General features: G+C 47.7%; 1 protein-coding gene across 2 annotated transcripts in view; it reads left to right on the top strand.

Annotated features, from left to right (window-relative positions):
• The window catches only part of LOC147119288 (uncharacterized), an 88209-nt gene extending 72153 nt beyond the window's left edge, over positions 1–16056 (top strand). Inside the window, exons 2-5 of one of the 2 annotated variants that reach the window (XM_085984944.1) lie at positions 12801–13206; positions 13291–13395; positions 15199–15591; positions 15840–16056. In XM_085984944.1, the coding sequence (XP_085841070.1) occupies positions 12801–13206; positions 13291–13395; positions 15199–15591; positions 15840–16038 (1103 nt within the window). In that variant the 3' untranslated portion in view covers positions 16039–16056. Of the gene's footprint in view, positions 1–12208; positions 12436–12771; positions 13207–13290; positions 13396–15198; positions 15592–15655; positions 15794–15839 lie in introns of both variants that reach the window. The other variant, XM_085984945.1, reaches the window with a different exon arrangement.
• The last annotated feature ends 4635 nt before the right edge of the window (positions 16057–20691 follow it).

Here is a 20691-nt window from a genome sequence, read left to right as displayed (position 1 = left end):
AAGTTTGTAGACGACACAAAGCTGGGTGGGCGTGTGTGCTGTGAGGAGGAGGCCGAGAAACTCCTGTATGATTGGGACAGGTTGGGTGATTGGGCAGAAGCATGGCAGATGCAATATAATGTGGACAAATGCGAGGTTATCCACTTTGGTGTCAAAAACAGGAAGGCAGATTATTATCTGAATGGCAATAGATTGGGAGAAGGGGAACTGCAACGAGACCTGGGCGTCCTTGTGCACCAGTCGCTGAAGGCAAGCATGCAGGTGCAGCAGGTGGTTAAGAAGGCAAATGGTATGTTGGCCTTCGTAGCGAGAGGGTTTGAGTACAGGAACAAGGATGTCTTGCTGCAGTTGTACAGGGCCTTGGTGAGGCCACATCTTGAGCATTGTGTGCAGTTTTGGTCGCCTTATGTGAGGAAGGATGTTCTTGCCATGGAGGGAGTGCAGCGAAGATTCACCAGGCTGATACCTGGGATGGCAGGAATGACGTATGAGGAGAGATTGGGTCGATTGGGCTTGTACTCGCTGAAGTTTAGAAGAATGAGAGGGGATCTCATCGAAACTTATAAAATTCTAACAGGACTAGACAGACTAGATGCTGGAAGGATGTTCCCGATGGCCGGGAAGTCCAGAACCAGGGGTCACAGTCTAAGGATAAGGGGTAAGCCATTTAGGACAGAAATGAGGAGGAATTTCTTCACCCAGAGAGTGGTGAACCTGTGGAATTCTCTACCACAGAAGGCAGTTGAGGCCAATTCATTAAATATATTCAAGAAGGAGTTAGATACATTTCTTAAGGCTAAAGGGATCAAGGGATATGGAGAGAAGGCAAGGGACAGGGTACTGAATTTGGACGATCAGCCATGATCTCATTCAATGGCGGAGCAGGCTTGAGGGGCCGAATGGCCTACTCCTGCTCCTATCCTCTATTTTTCTATGTTTAAACACAAAGCCCAGTCTGTTAATCACTTTCAGCTACTGGGCTTAGCGTGTGCCCCACAGCATCTCTCTCACCTTCGATGTGTGAAGAGAGCATCACGCCTCAGAACCTGGTTTTAAATGTAAGTGCACTCAGCAAATGTATTGAACAAGAGATGAACAAGTAAACAGATCATGGCCCATCCTCCAGCTCTATATTGTAGGCCGATGAGACTCTGTTAAGGTGCCATGTGCTGCAGGACCGCTCTGCATTGTGCCTGTAATGGAAAATAACTGAAGATTTGTCCCAGTGTAACCTTTGCTGTCAGGAATTGAGTGTGTCTTTTAATGAGCCTCACGTCCTTGCTCATGTCGGCTGCAATTGTGTAGAAAGGGGATGTGTAAAGAGATGGTCTGTGTATGGAGATGTGAAAGAAGGAAATGGTGTGTGTGTGTCATAGTGACACAGCCTTGTGGTCACAGTCAGAACAATGACAGATATCCTTGTGGTTATAGTTTGGGCAGGGCCAGGTCAATAATGTAGTAAACAAGTTAAATATAAATATCGCCAGTGCAGTCGTAGCTTGTTAGAACAGACCTGGGGAGAAGAGAGCTCTGAATCCACTGTATTATCCCTGTTCTCCGGATGGGGTAACTTTACTCTGTCTGTATTTTTGCAGTGCTGTTAATAAAGTCAGTAAAAGACAATCTGTTGTTGTGAACTTGATTATCTGGTGTCTGAAACCACAAGACTCAAATTTTAGAGTCAACAAGATGAACAAGTAAACATATCACGGCCCAATACTCCAGCTCTATATTCACAGGCAAAAGTCTGTTATCACACTCCTCGAGTGGACAGAATAAAGAAAGATCCCAACTCAAAGAACATCTAAAAGCATTTGTAAATACCTTTCAAATCCTGACTGATATCAAATATCAGTGTACGTTCCAGTGAAGTCAATGGAAGACGAGAGAGGGGCTGGAGAGTAGCGGTGAAAGGAGTTGGGGTGAGGGGGGTTGGAGAGTAGGGGTGAAAGAGGAGTTGGGGTGAGGGGGGTTGGGGAGTAGGGGTGAAAGAGGAGTTGGGGTGAGGGGGGTTGGAGAGTAGGGGTGAAAGAGGAGTTGGGGTGAGGGGGGTTGGGGAGTAGGGGTGAAAGAGGAGTTGGGGTGAGGGGGGTTGGAGAGTAGGGGTGAAAGAGGAGTTGGGGTGAGGGGGGGTTGGAGAGTAGGGGTGAAAGATGAGTTGGGGTGAGGGGGTTGGAGAGTAGGGGTGAAAGAGGAGTTGGGGTGAGGGGGGTTGGAGAGTAGGGCTGAAAGAGGAGTTGGGGTGAGGGGGGTTGGAGAGTAGGGGTGAAAGAGGTGTTGGGGTGAGGGGGGTTGGAGAGTAGGGGTGAAAGAGGTGTTGGGGTGAGGGGGGTTGGAGAGTAGGGGTGAAAGAGGAGTTGGGGTGAGGGGGGTTGGAGAGTAGGGGTGAAAGAGGATTTGGGGTGAGGGGGGGTTGGAGAGTAGGGGTGAAAGAGGAGTTGGGGTGAGGGGGGTTGGAGAGTAGGGGTGAAAGAGGTGTTGGGGTGAGGGGGGTTGGAGAGTAGGGGTGAAAGATGAGTTGGGGTGAGGGGGGTTGGAGAGTAGGGGTGAAAGAGGAGTTGGGGTGAGGGTTTGGAGAGTAGGGGTGAAAGAGGAGTTGGGGTGAGGGGGTTTGGGGAGTAGGGGTGAAAGAGGAGTTGGGGTGAGGGGGTTGGAGAGTAGGGGTGAAAGAGGAGTTGGGGTGAGGGGGGTTGGAGAGTAGGGGTGAAAGAGGAGTTGGGGTGAGGGGGGTTGGAGAGTAACAACAACAACTTGCATTTCAATAGCGCCTTTAACTTATTAAAACATCCCAAGGTGCTTCACTGTAACGTTATCAAACTAAATTTGACTCTGAGCCACATGAGGAGATATTCGGGCCGATGACCAAAAGCTTGTTCAAAGAGGTAGATTTTAAGGAATGTCTTAAAGGAGGAACGAGAGGTGGAGAGGCGGAGAGGTTTCGGGAGGGAATTCCAGAGCTTGGGGCCTCGACAGCTGAAGGCACGGCCACCAATGGTGGAGTGATTAAATCGGGGATGTGCAAGAGGCCAGAATTGGAGGAGTGCAGAGATCTCAGAGGTTGTAGGGCTGGAGGAGTTTACAGAGATAAGGAGAGGGGAGGCCATGGAGGATTCCTCTGGTGCTGGAATCAAGAACAAGAGGCCAGAATCTTAAAATTAGAGCTCGGCCATTCAGGGGTGAAATCAGGCAGCACTTTTTCACACACAGGGTTGTAGAAATGTGGAACTCTTTCCCCCAAAAGGCTGTGGATGCTGGGGGTCGATTGGAGCTTTCAAGACTGAGATGATCGATTTTTGTGAGGTAATTGTTCCAAGGGATGTGGAATAAAGGCGGGTAAATGGAGTTAAGATACAGATCAACCCTGATCTAATTGAATGGTGGAGCAGGCTCGAGGGGCTGAATGGCCTCCTCCTGTTCCTAATGTTCCTGTGACAGACTCAGAAATGCCCTGGTGCAGTGAAATCCCACTGGGCCCCAGCACATGCTCAACTGGGGACTCAAGGCGGATAAATCACCTGGACCTGATGGCTTACATCCTAGGGTCTTGAGGGAAGTGGCGGTAGGGATTGTGGATGCATTGGTAATAATTTTCCAAAACTCCCTGGACTCGGCAAAGGTCCCAGCAGACTGGAAAACTGCTAATGTAACACCCTTATTTAAAAAGGGCAGTAGACAGAAAGCTGGAAACTATAGACCGGTTAGCCTAACATCTGTGGTAGGTAAAATTTTGGAGTCCATTATTAAGGAGACAGTAACAGGACATTTGGATAATCATAAATTAATATGACAAAGTCAGCATGTTTTATGAAGGGGAAGTCATGTTTGACAAATTTGCTGGAGTTCTTTGAGGAAGTAACGTATAGGGTGGATAAAGGGGAACCAGTGGACGTAGTGTATTTAGACTTCCAAAAGGCATTTGACAAGGTGCCACACAAAAGATTATTGCTTAAGATAAAAAATCACGGGATTGGGGGTAATATTCTGGCATGGATAGAGGATTGGCTATCTAACAGAAAGCAGAGTTGGGATAAATGGTTCATTCTCAGACTGGCAATCAGTAACTAGTGGTGTTCCGCAGGGGTCAGTGCTGGGTCCCCAACTCTTTACAATCTATATTAACGATTTGGAGGAGGGGACCGAGTGTAACATATCAAAGTTTGCAGATGATACAAAGATGGGAGGGAAAGTAGTGAGTGAGGAGGACATAAAAAACCTGCAAGGGGACATCGACAGGCTAAGTAAGTGGGCAGAGATTTGGCAGATGGAATACAATACTGGAAAGTGTGAGGTTATGCACTTTGGCAGGAAAAATCGTAGAGCAAGTTATTATCTTAATGGCAAGAAACTGGAAAGTACTGAAGTACAAAGGGATCTGGGGGTCCTGGTGCACGAAACTCAAAAGGTTAGTATGCAGGTGCAGCAAGTGATTAAGAAGGCCAATGGAATGTTGGCTTTCATTGCTCGGGGGATAGAATATAAAAATAGGGAGGTATTGCTTCAGTTGTACAAGGTATTGGTGAGACCGCACCTGGAGTACTGCGTACAGTTTTGGTGTCCATACTTAAGAAAGGACATACTTGCTCTCGAGTCAGTACAAAGAAGGTTCACTCGGTTAATCCCGGGGATGAGGGGATGGACATATGAGGAGAGGTTGAGTAGATTGGGACTCTACTCATTGGAGTTCAGAAGAATGAGAGGCGATCTTATTGAAACATATAAGATTGTGAAGGGGTTGGATCGGGTGGATGCTGGGAAGATGTTCCCGATGATGGGTGAAACTAGAACTAGGGAGCATAGTCTTAGAATAAGGGGCTGCTCTTTCAAAACTGAGATGAGGAGGAACTACTTCACTCAGAGGGTGGTAGGTCCATGGAATGTGCTGCCCCAAAAAGCTGTAGAAGCTACATCATTACATAAATTTAAAACAGAAATAGGCAGTTTCCTAGAAGTAAAGGGAATTAAGGGTTACGGGGAGCGGGCAGGAATTTGGACATGAGTCTAGGTTCGGATCGGTCATGGCCCTGTGGGTAGCGGAGCGGGCCCAGGGGCCGTGTAGCCTGATCCTGCTCCTATTTCGTGTGTCTAATTCCGTTAGATTCAGGAGATGGTTCTGTGATAGTGGATTGGCGGTTAGGATCAGATCAGCCATGATCTTATTGAATGGCGGAGCAGGCTCGAGGGGCCGATTGGCCTACTCCTGCTCCTATTTCTTATGTTCTTATGTTCTTATGTAACTGAAAGCCCAGGTCAAGGGCAAACCCAGCGTGCCCTCTCTGAACCCGGTTTGCTGCTCCCTCTGTGCCTAGCACTGCCTGCACCCCCGGCACACGGCAGTGGAATTTCAGCCTCAATGTTACAAGTTTCATTGGTTACAGGCTGGAGAGAGGAATCATTCAATCTGTCACCGAGCTGTGTGATTGGTTCAGTCTCGACTAATATTGACTATCAGAAATACCCAAGAAGCAGTTTTTGACTAATATCGGCTCCCACAGGGATGAGGAATTCACAGAGTTACAGAGAGTCTGCAGCACAGAAACAGGCCATTCGGCCCAACTGGTCCGTGCCGGTGTTTCTGCTCCACACGAGCCTCCTCCTGCTCCTCTTCATCCAAACCTATCAGCAGATCCTTCTATTCCTTTCTGGTCCTGCAACATGATTTTAGGGAGCTAGGTAGCAGATTAAAAAGCAGGACCTCAAAGGTTGTCATCTCTGGATTACTCCCGGTGCCACGTGCTAGTGAGTATAGGAACAGGAGGATAGAGCGGATGAATGTGTGGCTAAAGATTTGGTGCAGGAGGGAGGGCTTTAGTTTCCTGGATCACTGGGTCTGTTTCTGGGGAAGGTGGGACCTGTACAAGTTGGACAGATTGCACCTGAACCGGAACATCCTTGCGGGGAGGTTTGCTAGTGCTGTTGTGGGGGGGGGGGGGGGCAGCTCAATATTCCGGGGTATAGAATCTTCAGGCGAGACAGAGGGGGTGTAAAAGAGGAGGGGGTGTCGCAATATGAATTAAGGAGTCAATTACTGCTGTAATGAGGGATGATATCTTAGCAGGTTCCTCTAATGAGGCCATATGGGTAGAACTTACAAACAAAAAGGGGGCAAGTACTTTGCTGGGAGTGTACTATAGGCCCCCAAACAGTCAGGGGGAGATAGAGGAACAGATATGTAGGCAAATCTCAGAACAGTGTAGAAATAATAGGGTAATAATAGTAGGGGATTTCAACTTCCCTAATATTAACTAGGATAGTCAGAGTGTGAAAGGCTTAGAGGGTGCGGAATTCTTTAAGTGCATCCAGGAGAGTTTTTTGAGCCAGCATGTAGAAAGTCCTACAAGAGAGGGGGCGGTACGGGACCTAATTCTAGGGAATGTAGCCAGGCAAGTGGTAGAAGTGTCAGTAAGAGAGCATTTTGGTGACAGTGACCATAATTCGATGAGATTTAAGGTAGTCATGGAAAAGGACAAAAATGGACCGGAAATAAAGGTTCTAAATTGGGGGAAGGCCGATTTTAATATGATAAGGCAGGATCTGGCCAAAATGGACTGGGATCAGCTATTTGTAGGAAAATCCACATCAGAGCAATGGGAGTCTTTCAAAAAGGAAATAGAGAGAGTACAATGCCAACATGTTCCCGTAAAGGTCAAGGGTGGGACCAACAAGCCCAGGGAACCCTGGATGTCAAGGGATATACAAGAATGGATTAGGAAAAAAAGGGAGGCTTTTGGCAGATACAATGGACTAAAACCAGTGGAAGCCCTACAGGAGTATAGAAAGAGCAGGGGGCTACTTAAAAAAGAAATTAGGAGAGCGAAGAGGGGGCATGAAAACACACAGGCGGGCAAAATAAAGGAAAATCCCAAGGTGATTTATAAGTATATTAAGGGCAAGAGAATAACCAGGGAAAGAGTAGGGCCCATTAGGGCCCAAAGTAGCAATCTGTGTGTAGAGCTGGAAGATGTGCGTGAGGTTTTAAATGAATATTTTGCATCTGTGTTCACTATGGAGAAGGACGATGTAGGCACAGAAATTAGGCAGGGGATTGTGATTTACTTGAACAAATTAGCATTGAGAGGGAGGAGGCACTAGCGGTTTTAGTGGGCATAAAAGTAGATAAATCCCCAGGCCCTGACGGGATGTATCCCAGGCTGCTGTGTGAGGCAAGGGAGGAGATTGCAGGGGGCTCTGACAGAAATTTTCAGAACCTCTCTGGCCACAGGGGAGGTGCCAGAGGACTGGAGAACAGCTAACGTAGTACCATTGTTCAAGAAGGGTAGTAGGGATAAACCAGGGAATTACAGGCCAGTGAGCCTAACATCTGTGGTAGGGAAATTATTGGAAACAATTCTGAGGGACAGAATTAGTCTCCACTTGGAGAGGCAAGGATTAATCAAGAATAGTCAGCATGGCTTTGTCAGGGGGAGATCATGTCTAACCAATTTGATTGAATTTTTCGAGGGGGTGACTAGGTGTGTGGATGAGGGTAGCGCAGTTGATGTAGTCTACATGGACTTCAGTAAGGCTTTTAACAAAATCCCACACGGGAGACTGGTCAAGAAGGTAAGAGCCCATGGGATCCAGGGCAATTTGGCACATTGGATCCAAAATTGGCTTCGTGGCAGGAGGCAGAGGGTGATGGTCGAAGGTTGCTTTTGTGACTGGAAGCCTGTGTCCAGTGGTGTACTGCAGGAATCAGTGCTGGGACCTTTGCTGTTTGTAGTGTACATTAATGATTTAGATATGAATGTAGGAGGTATGATCGCAGATGACACGGAAATTGGTGGAGTGGTAAATAGCGAGGAGGGAAGCCTCAGGCTACAGGACGATATAGACGGGATGATTAGATGGGCAGAACAGTGGCAAATGGAATTTAACCCTGAAAAGTGTGAGGTGATGCATTTTGGGAGGACTAACAAGGCAAGGTAATACACAATGAATGGTAGGACCCTAGGTAAGACAGAGGATCAGAGGGACCTTGGTGTGCATGTACATAGATCCCTGAAGGCAGCAGAACAGGTGGATAAGGTGGTTAAAAAGGCATATGCGATACTTGCCTTCATTAGCTGAGGCATAGAATATAAGAGCAAGAAGGTTATGATGGAGCTGTACTAAACGCTAGTTAGGTCACAGCTGGAAAACTGTGTGCAGTTCTGGTAGCCACGCTATAGGAAGGATGTGATTGCATTGGAGAGGGTGCAGAGAAGATTCACCGCGCCGGCCATCAAGCCCTGTCTAATCTAATCCCATTTTCCAGCATTTGGTCCGTAGCCTTGTATGCTATGGCATTTCAAGTGCTCATCCAAATGCTTCTTGAATGTTGTGAGGGTTCCTGCCTCTACCACCCTTTCAGGCAGTGAGTTCCAGATTCCAATCACCCTCTGGGTGAAAAAATTCTTCCTCAAATCCCCTCTAAACCTCCTGCCCCTTACCTTGAATCTATGCCCCCTGGTTATTGACCCCTCTACTAAGGGGAAAAGTTCCTTTCTATCTACCCTATCTATGCCCCTCATAATTTTGTACACCTCAATCAGGTCCCCCCTCAGCCTTCTCTGCTCCAAGGAAAACAACCCCAGCCTGTCCAGTCTCTCTTCATAGCTGAAGCACTCCAGCCCAGGTAACATCCTAGTAAATCTCCTCTGCACCCTCTCCAAAGCAATCACATCCTTCCTATAGTGTGGCGACCAGAACTGCACACAGTACTCCAGCTGTGGCCTTACCAGCGTTTTGTACAGCTCCATCATAACCTCCCTGCTCTTATATTCTATGCCTCAGCTAATGAAGGCAAGTATCCCATGTGCCTTTTTAACCACCTTATCCACCTGTTCTGCTGCCTTCAGGGATCTATGTACATGCACACCAAGGTCCCTCTGATCCTCTGTCTTTCCTAGGATCTTACCATTCATTGTGTATTCCCTTGCCTTGTTAGTCCGTCCAAAATGCATCACCTCACACTTTTCAGGGTTAAATTCCATTTGCCACTGTTCCGCCCATCTGACCAACCCATCTATATCGTCCTGCAGACTGAGGCTACCCTCCTCGCTATTTACCACCCCACCAATTTTCGTGTCATCTGCGAACTTACTGATCATACCTTTTACATTCACATCCAAATCATTAATGTCGAATTTTCTCCCTGCCCTGAAGGTGCTGACTCTGGCTGGGTTCAGTTCTACACTCACGGGTTCCCCTCCCTCTCCTCCACTCACGGGTTCCCCTCCCTCTCCTCCCCTGAAGCTGCTGACTCTGGCTGGGTTCAGTTCTACACTCACTGGTTTCCCTTCCTCTCCTCCCCTGAAGGTGCTGACTCTGACTGGGTTCAGTTCTACACTCACTGGTTCCCCTCCCTCTCCTCCCCTGAAGGTGCTGACTCTGGCTGGGTTCAGTTCTACATTCACTGGTTCCACTCCCTCTCCTCTCCTGAAGGTGCTGACTCTGGCTGGGTTCAGTTCTACACTCACTGGTTCCCCTCCCTCTCCTCCCCTGAAGGTACTGACTCTGGCTGGGTTTAGGTCTACACTCACTGCTTCCCCTCTCTCTCCTCTGCTGAAGGTGCTGACTCTGGCTGGGTTCAGGTCTGCACACCCTGGTTCCCCTCTCCTCTCCTGAAGGTGCTGACTCTGGCTGGGTTCAATTCTGCACTCATCAGTTGCTGTCCAATGTGTGACCTGTGTGCCCCATCTACGTATGAACTCTCTGGGAATTAGACCGAATTCGCAGTCCCTCTCGGGACCGGACCCCCGGCCCGAATCAAAAGTTTCAGAGGAGGAGAGATTGATAAAACTATTTAAAAGGTGTGGTGGTGAAATGTTGGGCGGGTGCTCAGCATCTCACACATTGTGTAAGATTAACATTCAACATGTCTGAACCTTTCATTCCGTCCCCGATTTGGGAATCTCTTGAGCTGGCACTTCTTGTCCCATTATACCGAGTTGGTGCAACAGGAGAACCAGGGATCAGGGGGATATTGGACAGGAAGCACACAGCACGGACATTACACTGCAGGTGGGATATGTGAGAGTGTTACAGTGAGAGCTTCGGGCACTTTATTAAACACACCCACAGCAGAAGCACATTAATCTGATGGGAGATCACTGACACACGAGCAGGCAGCGGTGTGGAGCCTCCCAAGCGTCTGGCCCCTTTCCAGCCAGTACTTACAGGAGCTGGGACACAAAAAGTGTCTCATTAAAATCACTGATATATTTGTTCACACAAACCAACCCCCAAAAAATGCTGAATCATTTCGCCTTCATTTACAGATGCTCCCTGACCAGTCACCATTTCTTCTTCATTTACAGACGCTCCCTGACCAGTCCCCATTTCTCCTCCAATTACAGACGCTCCCTGACCAGTCCCCATTTCTCCTCCATTTACAGACGCTCCCCGACTTCCTGTCTGTCCCGGAATTTGGCGTGGGGCCCCTTTGCTGAGCGAATCGGGAGAAACCGGGAAGCGGCGAGCGGATAATGTTGAGTGTTTTAATAATGGGGCCTGGGGCCGCACTCTGGGTGTGAGCGGCCCGCGTCCCCCCGGGGTTCATGAACCTGCTCCCTGAGCTCGGGGTGTGAGCAGCCAGCGTCCCCCCGGGGTTCATGAACCCGCTCCCTGAGCTCTCTCACCTGATGTGTCAGCGGCTACTGCCAAGGTCCGCGCATGCTCAGCTCACCTTCTGTTGTTCAGGTTTAAAGATCAAGCCCCGCCCCTCACGCACTCCGATTGGTTGGAGGACCCGCAGCCCGTTCTTCCTATTGGTCCGGAGCTCCCGTCAATCACCCGGGCAGTGTGAGCTGAGCATGCTCGGACCTTGACATCAGGTGAAAGAGCTCAGGGAGCGGGTTCATGAACCCCGGGGGGACGCGGGCCGCTCACACCCCGAGCTCAGGGAGCGGGTTCATGAACCCCGGGGGGACGCGGGCCGCTCACACCCCGAGCTCAGGGAGCGGGTTCATGAACCCCGGGGGGACGCGGGCCGCTCACACCCCGAGCTCAGGGAGCGGGTTCATGAACCCCGGGGGGACGCGGGCCGCTCACACCCCGAGCTCAGGGAGCGGGTTCATGAACCCCGGGGGGACGCGGGCCCCTCACACCCCGAGCTCAGGGAGCGGGTTCATGAACCCCGGGGGGACACGGGCTGCACACACCCCGAGTGCGGCCCCAGGCCCCATTATTAAAACACTCAACATTATCCGCTTCACAAACAGCCGGGGTGGGCCTCAGGCCCCGAACAAGAGCTTCCGGGCCGGGCGTTTGCCCCGAGCGGAGTGGCAGCTGCGGGGCTTTCTCCCGGTGACAGGCCCGGGGTAACGGCCGCCATCTTGAGTGGCTCAGGGGGCAGCAGGGCGCATGCGCGGCCCCCTTGGCCAGGAACCAGGAGGAGAAGCTGCTGGGTTTAACCCCCAGTACTCTGAGCCCAGGAGGACCCAACAATTTCCAATGTGGGACTGTCAAGGGAGGTGGCTTCTGGGGGAGATTAGGTTGTTAAACAGACATTGTCCCTACAATGTAAAAGACTTGTTTTAGGAACGTATTTCTGGAGAGGCTTTTAATCTATTTTACATATGCAGATTTTTAATTAATTCTTGGGGGGTGGGTGCCACTAGCAAGGCAATCATTTCCAAGGCAGGATAGTTTGTGACTTGGGGAACTTGGAGGTGATGGTGTTCCCATGCACCTTCTGCCTTTGCCCTTCTAGGTGGTGGAGATCTGGGGTTTGGGAGGTTCTGTCAAAGTGCGAGTGGAGTTGCAGATGTATAATGTCCCTCCTTCGCCCCCTCCCCCTGACGCTCCTCACATAGAGGCCAGAGTCTTGTGTAGGCCCAGACCGGGTGGCAGGTACTCGTGAACCAGTGGAATTTTATGACAATCTGGCAGCTTTCATGGTCACTTTTTTCTAGTGCCATCCCCACAAATTACCAGATTCATTGAGCTCAATTTCACAACCTGCCTCTTTTTGTGGGTTCTCTCTCACTTCCTTTTTCCTGTTTTAAATTCATTTTACAGGGTATTAGAAAGGGAGGATTTGCAGACGGGAAACTCAAACCAAACACCAAATCAAGATCTGACAGAGTTACTTGATTCATCAGGACCTGAATATCATCAGCCTTTGAATATGGAAGCAAAAAGCACCATTCACAGTGGGGAGAAACCGTACACGTGTTCTGTGTGTGGACGAGGTATCAGCCGATCCTCTGGCCTATCAACACACAAGCGCTGTCACACCGGGGAGAGGCCGTTCACCTGCTCTGAATGTGGGAAAGGTTTCACTAATTCATCTCACCTACTGAGACACCAGCGAGTTCACACTGATGAGCGACCTTTCAAATGCCCGGACTGCGGGAAGTGCTATAAAAGTTCTGGGGAACTGATATGCCATCAACGTGTTCACACTGGGGAGAGACCGTTCAGCTGCTCTCACTGTGGGACTGGGTTCAGGCGGTCATCTGAACTCACTGTACACCAGCGAGTTCACACTGGAGAGAGGCCATTCACCTGCTCTGTGTGTGGGAAGAGATTCACTCAGTCATCCACCCTGCTGAAACACCAGCGAGTTCACACTGTGGAGAGGCCATTCACCTGCTTCGAGTGTGGGACGGGATTCATTCAGTCATCCGACCTTCAGACACACCAGCGAGTGCACACTGGGGAGAGGCCGTTCACCTGCTCTGAGTGTGGGACGTGTTTCACTCGTTCATCCCACCTGCTTGCACACCAACTTGTTCACACTGATAAGAGACCTTTTAAATGTTCTGACTGTGAGAAGACATTTAAAAGCAAAACGCATCTGCTGAGTCACCAGCGAGTTCACACTGGGGAGAGGCCGTTCACCTGCTCCGTGTGTGGGAAGGGATTCACTCAGTCATCTCACCTGCTGAATCACCAGCGAGTTCACACGGATGAGAGACCTTTTAAATGCTCGGACTGTGGGAAGTGCTATAAAAGTTCCGGGGAACTGACATGCCATCAACGTGTTCACACTGACGAGAGACCGTTCAGATGCTCTCACTGCGGGACTGGGTTCAGGCGATCATCTGAACTCACTGTACACCAGCGAGTTCACACTGGGGAGAGACCGTTCACCTGCTCCGTGTGTGGGAAGGGATTCACTCAGTCATCTCACCTGCTGAAACACCAGCGAGTTCACACGGATGGGAGACCTTTTAAATGCTCAGACTGTGGGAAGTGCTATAAAAGTTCCGGGGAACTGATATGCCATCAACGTGTTCACACTGACGAGAGACCGTTCAGATGCTCTCACTGCGGGACTGGGTTCAGGCGGTTATTTGAACTCACTGTACACCAACGTACTCACACTGGAGAGAGACCGTTCACCTGCTCCGTGTGTGGGAGGGGATTCACTCGTTCATCCAACCTGCTGACACACCAGCGAGTTCACAAGTGACTGCAGGGGTTGGATTCTGCTGTTATTGCTGCTGTTAATCATATCCAGGACTGAACCATGTTCATTCTGACAGTTGGGGTTTGTTTCTGCTGATAAACTCCAGCCAAGTTATAGGGTTATTAATATTCTGGATGTCAAATAAGCCAGCTTTGTTTTAAACACATTGTTGTAGATTATTGTCTTTCCCACCTGAGTATTCAGCATCACCTGGCTGGAGCTCAGAAAGGACAATCTGGGGGAGGATCGTACGGCGGGAACAGAACTTCAGCCTGGACACAGTCCTTCAGGGCCACACTGAGGGGCAAACGGCACTTTGGTCTTCTCGTCTCTCTTCACTGACAACAAAGTCACCGTGTGGGTTAATCTTGAGGCGTGTGAGAAACGTGTCACAGCCACTCTCTGCCATGGTTCAGAGCTCCTAGGCACGGAACAGAAGGCTCCTTTAGGAATGTACCCAGTGCTTTTTTTTTAATGGCCTTATTAACCTGTGTCGCTACTTTTAGTGATTTGTGTATCTGTATCCCTGGATCCCTCTGCTCCTCCAGCCCATTTAGACTCTTAGGAGGAAAAATTCAGTGGCGCCCCCTTTGGGTCACTAACGTCGCCGGGGCTAATTTTAGCACCCCGAAAAAGTTAGCGCCCCGTGCATTAAATTCAGTGGTAGCGCCCCAGGCAGGAGGCGGGGTGCTACTGGAAGCGCTCCCCTCCCTCTTGGGGCGCTACCAGTGAATTTCACGGCACTTCGTGCAACAGCACCATGCCTGTCGGCACATAGCACCACGTCATAGCAGACCTACCTCCCTGATTAAAGGGGAGGGGCCTAGCACTGCGCACACCGGGGCCCTGCTGGACCATTGGGGAGCGGGGTGTCGGATGAAGAGGAGCACCGGGCTGAGCAATCGCAGCTGACACCCCGAAGAAGAAAGGGGAAGGGGGCGGGTGCTGGCAGTCGGCCAAAAAAAAGTGTTGCCGCCCGACACCTGCCCTGGAGAATATTGTTTCAGGAACAAGTATTTCTGTAAAAGCTTTTAATCTATTTTACATATGCAGATTTTTTTATTCATGGGATGTGGGCGTCGCTGGTAAGGCCAGCATTTATTACCCATCCCTAGTTGCCCTTGAGAAGGTGGTGGTGAGCCGCCTTCTTGAACCGCTGCAGTCCGTGTGGTGAAGGTGCTCCCACAGTGCTGTTAGGGAGGGAGTTCCAGGATTTTGACCCAGCAACAATAAAGGAACAGCGATCTATGTCCAAGTCAGGATGGTGTGTGACTTGCAGATGATGGTGTTCCCATGCACCTGCTGCTCTTTTCCTTCTAGGCGGTAGAAGTTGTGGGACAGGTAGGGTGGCAGGTTCCCTTCCATAAGAACACAAGAATTAGGAGCAGGAGTGGGCCATACGGCCCCTCGAGCCTGCTCTGCCAGTCGATAAGGTCATGGCTGATATTCAACCTCAACTTGACTTTCCCGCCCGACCCCCATATCCCTGAGGGACATTAGTGAACCAGTTGGGATTTTACGACAATCCGGCAGCTTTCATCGTCACTTTTTTTCTCGTACCGGCCCCACAAATTCCCAGATTCATTGAGCTCAGTTTCACAACCTGTCTTTCTGTTTTTGTGGGTTCTCTCTGACGCTCCCTTTTTCTTGTTTTATATTCATTTTACAGGGTATAAGAAGGGGAGGATTTGTAGACAGGAAATTTAACTCAAACATCACATCAAGATCTGACAGAGTCACTCAATTCATCGGGACCTGAATATCATTAAACATAACATGGAAGCAAAAAGCACCATTCACAGCGGGGAGAAACCGTACACGTGTTCTGTGTGTGGACGAGGATTCAGTCGATCCTCTGGCCTGGCGAAACACAAGCGCAGTCACACCGGGGAGCAACCCTGGAAATGTGGGGACTGTGGGAAAGGATTTGATTACCCATCTGAGCTGGAAATTCATCGGCACATTCGCACCGGGGAGAGACCGTTCACCTGCTCTGTGTGTGAGAATGGATTCACTCAGTCAAGTGACCTGCTGACACACCAGCGAGTTCACACTGGGGAGAGACCGTTCACCTGCTGTGTGTGTGGGAATGGATTCACTCAGTCAAGTGACCTGCTGACACACCAGCGAGTTCACACTGGGGAGAGGCCATTCACCTGCTCTGTGTGTGGGAAGGAATTCACTCAGTCATCCCAGCTACTGAGACACCAACTTGTTCACACAAGCATGAGACCTTTTAAATGTTCTGACTGAGAAGAGGTTTAAAAGCAAAAGGGATCTGCTGACACACCAGCGAATTCATTCTGGGGAGAGGCCGTTCACCTGCTCTGAGTGTGGAAAAGGATTCATGAATTCAACCACCCTTCTGCCACACCAGCGAGTTCACACTGGGGAGAGGCCATTCACCTGCTGTGTGTGGGAAGGGATTCACTCAAAACTCCAGCCTGCTGAAACACCAGCGAGTTCACACCGGGGAGAGGCTGTTCACCTGCTCAGTGTGTGGTAAGGGATTCACTCAGAACTGCAGCCTGCTGGCACACCTGCGAGTTCACTCTAGGGAGAGGCCGTTCACCTGCTCAGTATGTGGGAAGGGATTCACTCGGTCATACAACCTGCTGACACACCAGCGAGTTCACAAGTGACTGCAGGGGTTGGATTCTGCTGTTATTGCTGCTGTTAATCACATCCAGGAGTGAACCATGTTCACTCTAACAGTTGGGTTCACTTCTGCTGTTGAACACCACCGATCCTGCTTAAGTTTATACGCTTGGGGAGTGGGGCCTCCAGGAGTGGACGGTAAGAAAGCAGGGCTTTGGTATCCTGACAAATATATGGCGAGGAACCAGAGGAAATGACTGGGGATTCACCGGCCAGTGTAGGTCTAGGGGTGAATGATGCCTGACTCCCTGACGTGGGCTGGAGGGCCACTTAACAAGTTGTGGTGAGCTGTTGAGGGCCGCACACCAATGTTGCCCCTAAGGTGCACGGTTGCACGGTGGTGCAGCAATGGCGAGGCCCCGCGCCGGCCGCTCACCAGCTCCTGCCGCTGGGAGAGAAACCGCGCAGCACATTTAAAGGGACCGCGCATGTTGGTGAGAGCAAAGTGTTCAATTGGTGAATTGGAAACAGTCTGACCCATTCCCATCTCCATTCATTGATGAAACTTCCCAATTACACTCACAACTCACCTCCTGCACCTCTATATTTCCCAGCCTGACTTCTCTCTGACTTGATGACAGGAACATACTGGCACCTTGAATGCCCATCTCATCAGTATCAAATGTAGCTCCAACAACCTACATTCATTTTGGTGGCTCACCTCAATTATATCCTCCTCCTCTTCACCATAAATCAGGGTCCATCCCTAGTCCTACAATTCCCAGCCAATGTATCCTCAATATATCTTTCTCATTAATGTAATTGTAAACTGCATCTCATGGTTGGCCAGAGCATATACCCTCAAGGCTCTATGTCCATTGGCCACTCACTTTACCAAAAATCAGATCAAACTTCAATTTGTCAATCCAATTAGTCCCACTTTCCCTATAGCCCTGCACATTTTCCCCCTTTCCTTTGCTTTTGTACTATATGCCTCTATGTATGTAGCCCAGGATCCCGTATGCTTTTTTAACCGCTTTCTCAACCTGTCCTGCCACCTACAACGATTTGTACACATATACCCCCAGGTGTCTCTGTTCATGCTCCCCCTTTAGGATTGTACCCTTTAGTTTATATTGCCTCTCCTCATTCTTCCTACCAAAATGTAATCACTTCGAACTTTTCTGCAATAAATTTCATCTGCCACGTGTCCGCCCATTTCACCAGCCTGTCTATGTCTTCTTGAAGTCTATCACTATCCTCCTCATTGTTCACTATACTTCCAAGTTTTGTGTTATCTGCAAATTTTAAAATTGTGCCCTGTACACCCAAGTCTAAGTCATTATTATAGATCAAGAAAAGCAGTAGTTCTAGTACTGACCCCTGGGGAACACCACTGTAGACCTTCCTCCAGTCTGAAAAACAACCGTTCACCACTACTCTCTGTTTCCTGTCACTTAGCCAATTTTGTATCCATGTTGCCACTGTCCCTTTTATTCCATGGGCTTCAACTTTGCTGGCAAACCTATTATGTGGCATTTTATCAAACATCTTTTGGAAGTCTATGTACACCACATCAACCACATTTGCTCTCATCAACCCTCTCTGTTACCTCATCAAATAACTTGATCAAGATGGTTAAACACGATTTTCCTTTGACAAATCCGTGCTGGCTTTCCTTAATTAATCCACACTTGTCCAAGTGACTTAATTTTGTCCCAGATTATGGTTTCTAAAAGCTTCCCCACCACCGAGGTTAAACTGACTGGCCTGTAGTTGCTGGGTTTATCCTTACACCCTTTTTCGAACAAGGGTGTAACATTTACAATTCTCCAGTCCTCTGGCACCACCCCCATATCTAAGGAGGATTGGAAGATTATGACCAGCACCTCTGCAGTATTATTTAGTTTATATTGCCTCTCCTTATTCTTCACTTCTCTTGGACAGCAGCCTTACAGCATCAATGTATTGTGAAAAACATGTAATTCTAAATACTACTAGATTCTCAACCTCAGCTGCCTACCTCTATGGGGAAGGAAATTGGTACATGAATAATGCTGGGCTTTTTGTGCATCTCCTCGTGGCCATTTTCAGAGCTTCACTGATGAGATCTGGAGCAGGTGCCCTGACTGCTCTAATAGGAAGTGTAAAAACATGTTTCTGTCTTGGTATATCAATCATTAGTGTGGAGTAGCAACTATTAAGTCCGATAGTAAAAAGTACACTTATCATACTTTGTACATACAGGTTGGATATATAGATTATAGAAAGCTTGCAGAATATACATGTGGTGCCACAGTGCCTTGAGTATGTATTCCAAGAACTAATAGTTTTGGTTTTGCTATTAATATTGAGCTGTATTTCATATATATATTTCTCATTATTTATGGATCTTTCATTTCCATTAATTAGTATTCATTCTTTTACCAATTTCACACAACTGCTCCAGTTTCTAACATTTCTGATATCTTTACTAACTTAACCACTACATATCACAGTACCCGAGGGAGGGATTCAGCACAATTTTGTTAATTGAGCACCTCTGAAGTACACCACCTTTTATTTCATATTACACACATCTGAGCAGTTGCTAATATAATTCTGCATTAATTTAAGCATAAGCTTCAGGATGAACTACATATCTGAACATAAAAAGACTAAATATTAATTAAGTGTAACTGTGTGTAGGCCTAGAGTTATTTTACTGGGATTCATCTGGTAATTCTGCAATTATTGTCTTATAGCCTAACTTTAAAGAGAGCATATTTCACACTTCAGTAAAGATATATATATATTTCCAGATACTACAGGAGTTAAAGGTGATCTGTATACTTCAGCTCTATGCAGTAGGTATCAGCCTAACTTATGGAAGATGCTCTCGAGAAAGGGCACCACTGGCTGCAATTTGAGTGGATGCTAATTCACGGATATCAAGTTGATCTGGACCTACAGACATTGCACAGTGAAGGCGCATACAATATCCCTCGACTGTGGATAGTCTCCCTCTACCCCCTTAGAATCTATAGGCTATCATGAAAGTATATTGCTTTGACACATATAGGGTTAGTGGGAGCTCAGAGACTTTCATCAACAGAACCCAACCCCAATCTGTCCCAGAAATAGATTTATTAGATACATAAAATCTACCTGAGAACTAATTAAAATGAAGGCTCAGGTACAGTAGTACAGTTGGGGGTATAGGTTGCAAGTGGGAACAAAATATGTAAATAACAGAAGGACTACTATCCTCATAGATAGCCACTAGCCTGCCATAAAGGTCATCCAATAACAAGAATTTCTTTAAAAAAAAATCTATCACTCATTCACGGTTTCCAAGTTATTCAATAGTTACCTATAAACCAAGGAGGCCAGTGTGACTTCCAAAATGCTGGCTTTATTTCTAGTTACAACTTCAGCATTCCTGGGTGAATGTTAGCCTCTCTATACAACCAACCTTGAAGGTACTCATTCGAATTTTCACTTAAACTCAAACATTGTAAATATACCGTAATGAATATGTTTTTAAAATATACATGTTTTGGTGATTTTTTATGGTCATTAGGTAAACACTCTCCGTCCCCAAGTAATACTGGCAATTCTAGTGCTGAATTATTAATAATAGAAATGTCAAGAAAGAGTGGGCCTAGGGACAGGTATAAAATGTTTAGGACTGACTTATTTTTCTCTTTAAAACTGCACTTTCCCTGAAGGGATAATTACTAGTCCTAGCTCCTTTAGGGCTACCCCGGATCAGGCGTATTCACCAGACGTTCATTTTCAACTAAAGTTTGAGGTAGCTGAATCCTAAAGATGCTTAATTGGGTCTAAAGGTCCAGACTATCTCTCCCTAAAGGAAATGAACAACCTGAAGATGTTACTGTCCTCCAGATAGCACTTTTAATAAGTTTAGCTAGGCTGTAACGTTCCAGACATTATGAGGGTCCAGAAAACTCCCTTAGAATTCTGCAACTCCTCACCAAGGAGTGTGCAGAGATTGAGTTTGATACAGAAGTATTGTGAGAAAATTCTAAAAATATATAGATTTATTAAAGAACCGACATGTAAGTACAGTAGGTGTTTCAATCGCAACATTAACAGTTCCAAATACAAAACGCTTACAATTCTATTATCAGAGATCCTTATTCTCAAATCTTAACTTTGCTACATTGTTACAGTTCTTAGTTTATTCCAGGATATCCACCAAAATCAAATACAAACCCTTGATTCCCGAGATACAAAGAGTTGAAGACTTAGAGCTAGCTCTGAAGCCAAGAATCGCTTTGCCCCTTTACAGTGAATCTATCATCCCATTTGAAAGTTCAATTTTTATACCCTTTTGCAGTGGTATTTCCTTTGAAGTTTTCTGCTGATGTAAGCTAATTATCTCTAGTCATTTTTCTGCTGACCCCTGCTATTCTTACGGTCAGTTCAGCTGGTAGCATTAAGAATCGTGTCTCTACCTTTAGGTATTCGAAGCTTATCATAAAAAACGGTGTGGAGCAGGTGTATCTATTTGATGTCATTCTTACCAAAGTCTTCTGTTTGTGTCTTTTTACGATGTGTAAATTAAAAACACCTCAACCAGGTGCACCGTTGTCTTTAGTTAACTCAGCTGGTTGTAACACAGACTCGTGTCTCCAGTGTTTCATTTGATGTCATTTTTATGAAGGCATATGTTTCTTAATTTTCTGTGTTTC

The sequence above is a fragment of the Somniosus microcephalus genome, chromosome 4 (assembly GCF_052327205.1).
Source record: "Somniosus microcephalus isolate GS21.2 chromosome 4, FLI_Smic_1.0, whole genome shotgun sequence".
Lineage (NCBI taxonomy): Eukaryota > Metazoa > Chordata > Chondrichthyes > Squaliformes > Somniosidae > Somniosus > Somniosus microcephalus.
The sequence above is the reverse complement of the archived record's forward strand: the minus strand, read 5'-3'. Positions and strand labels throughout refer to the sequence as shown.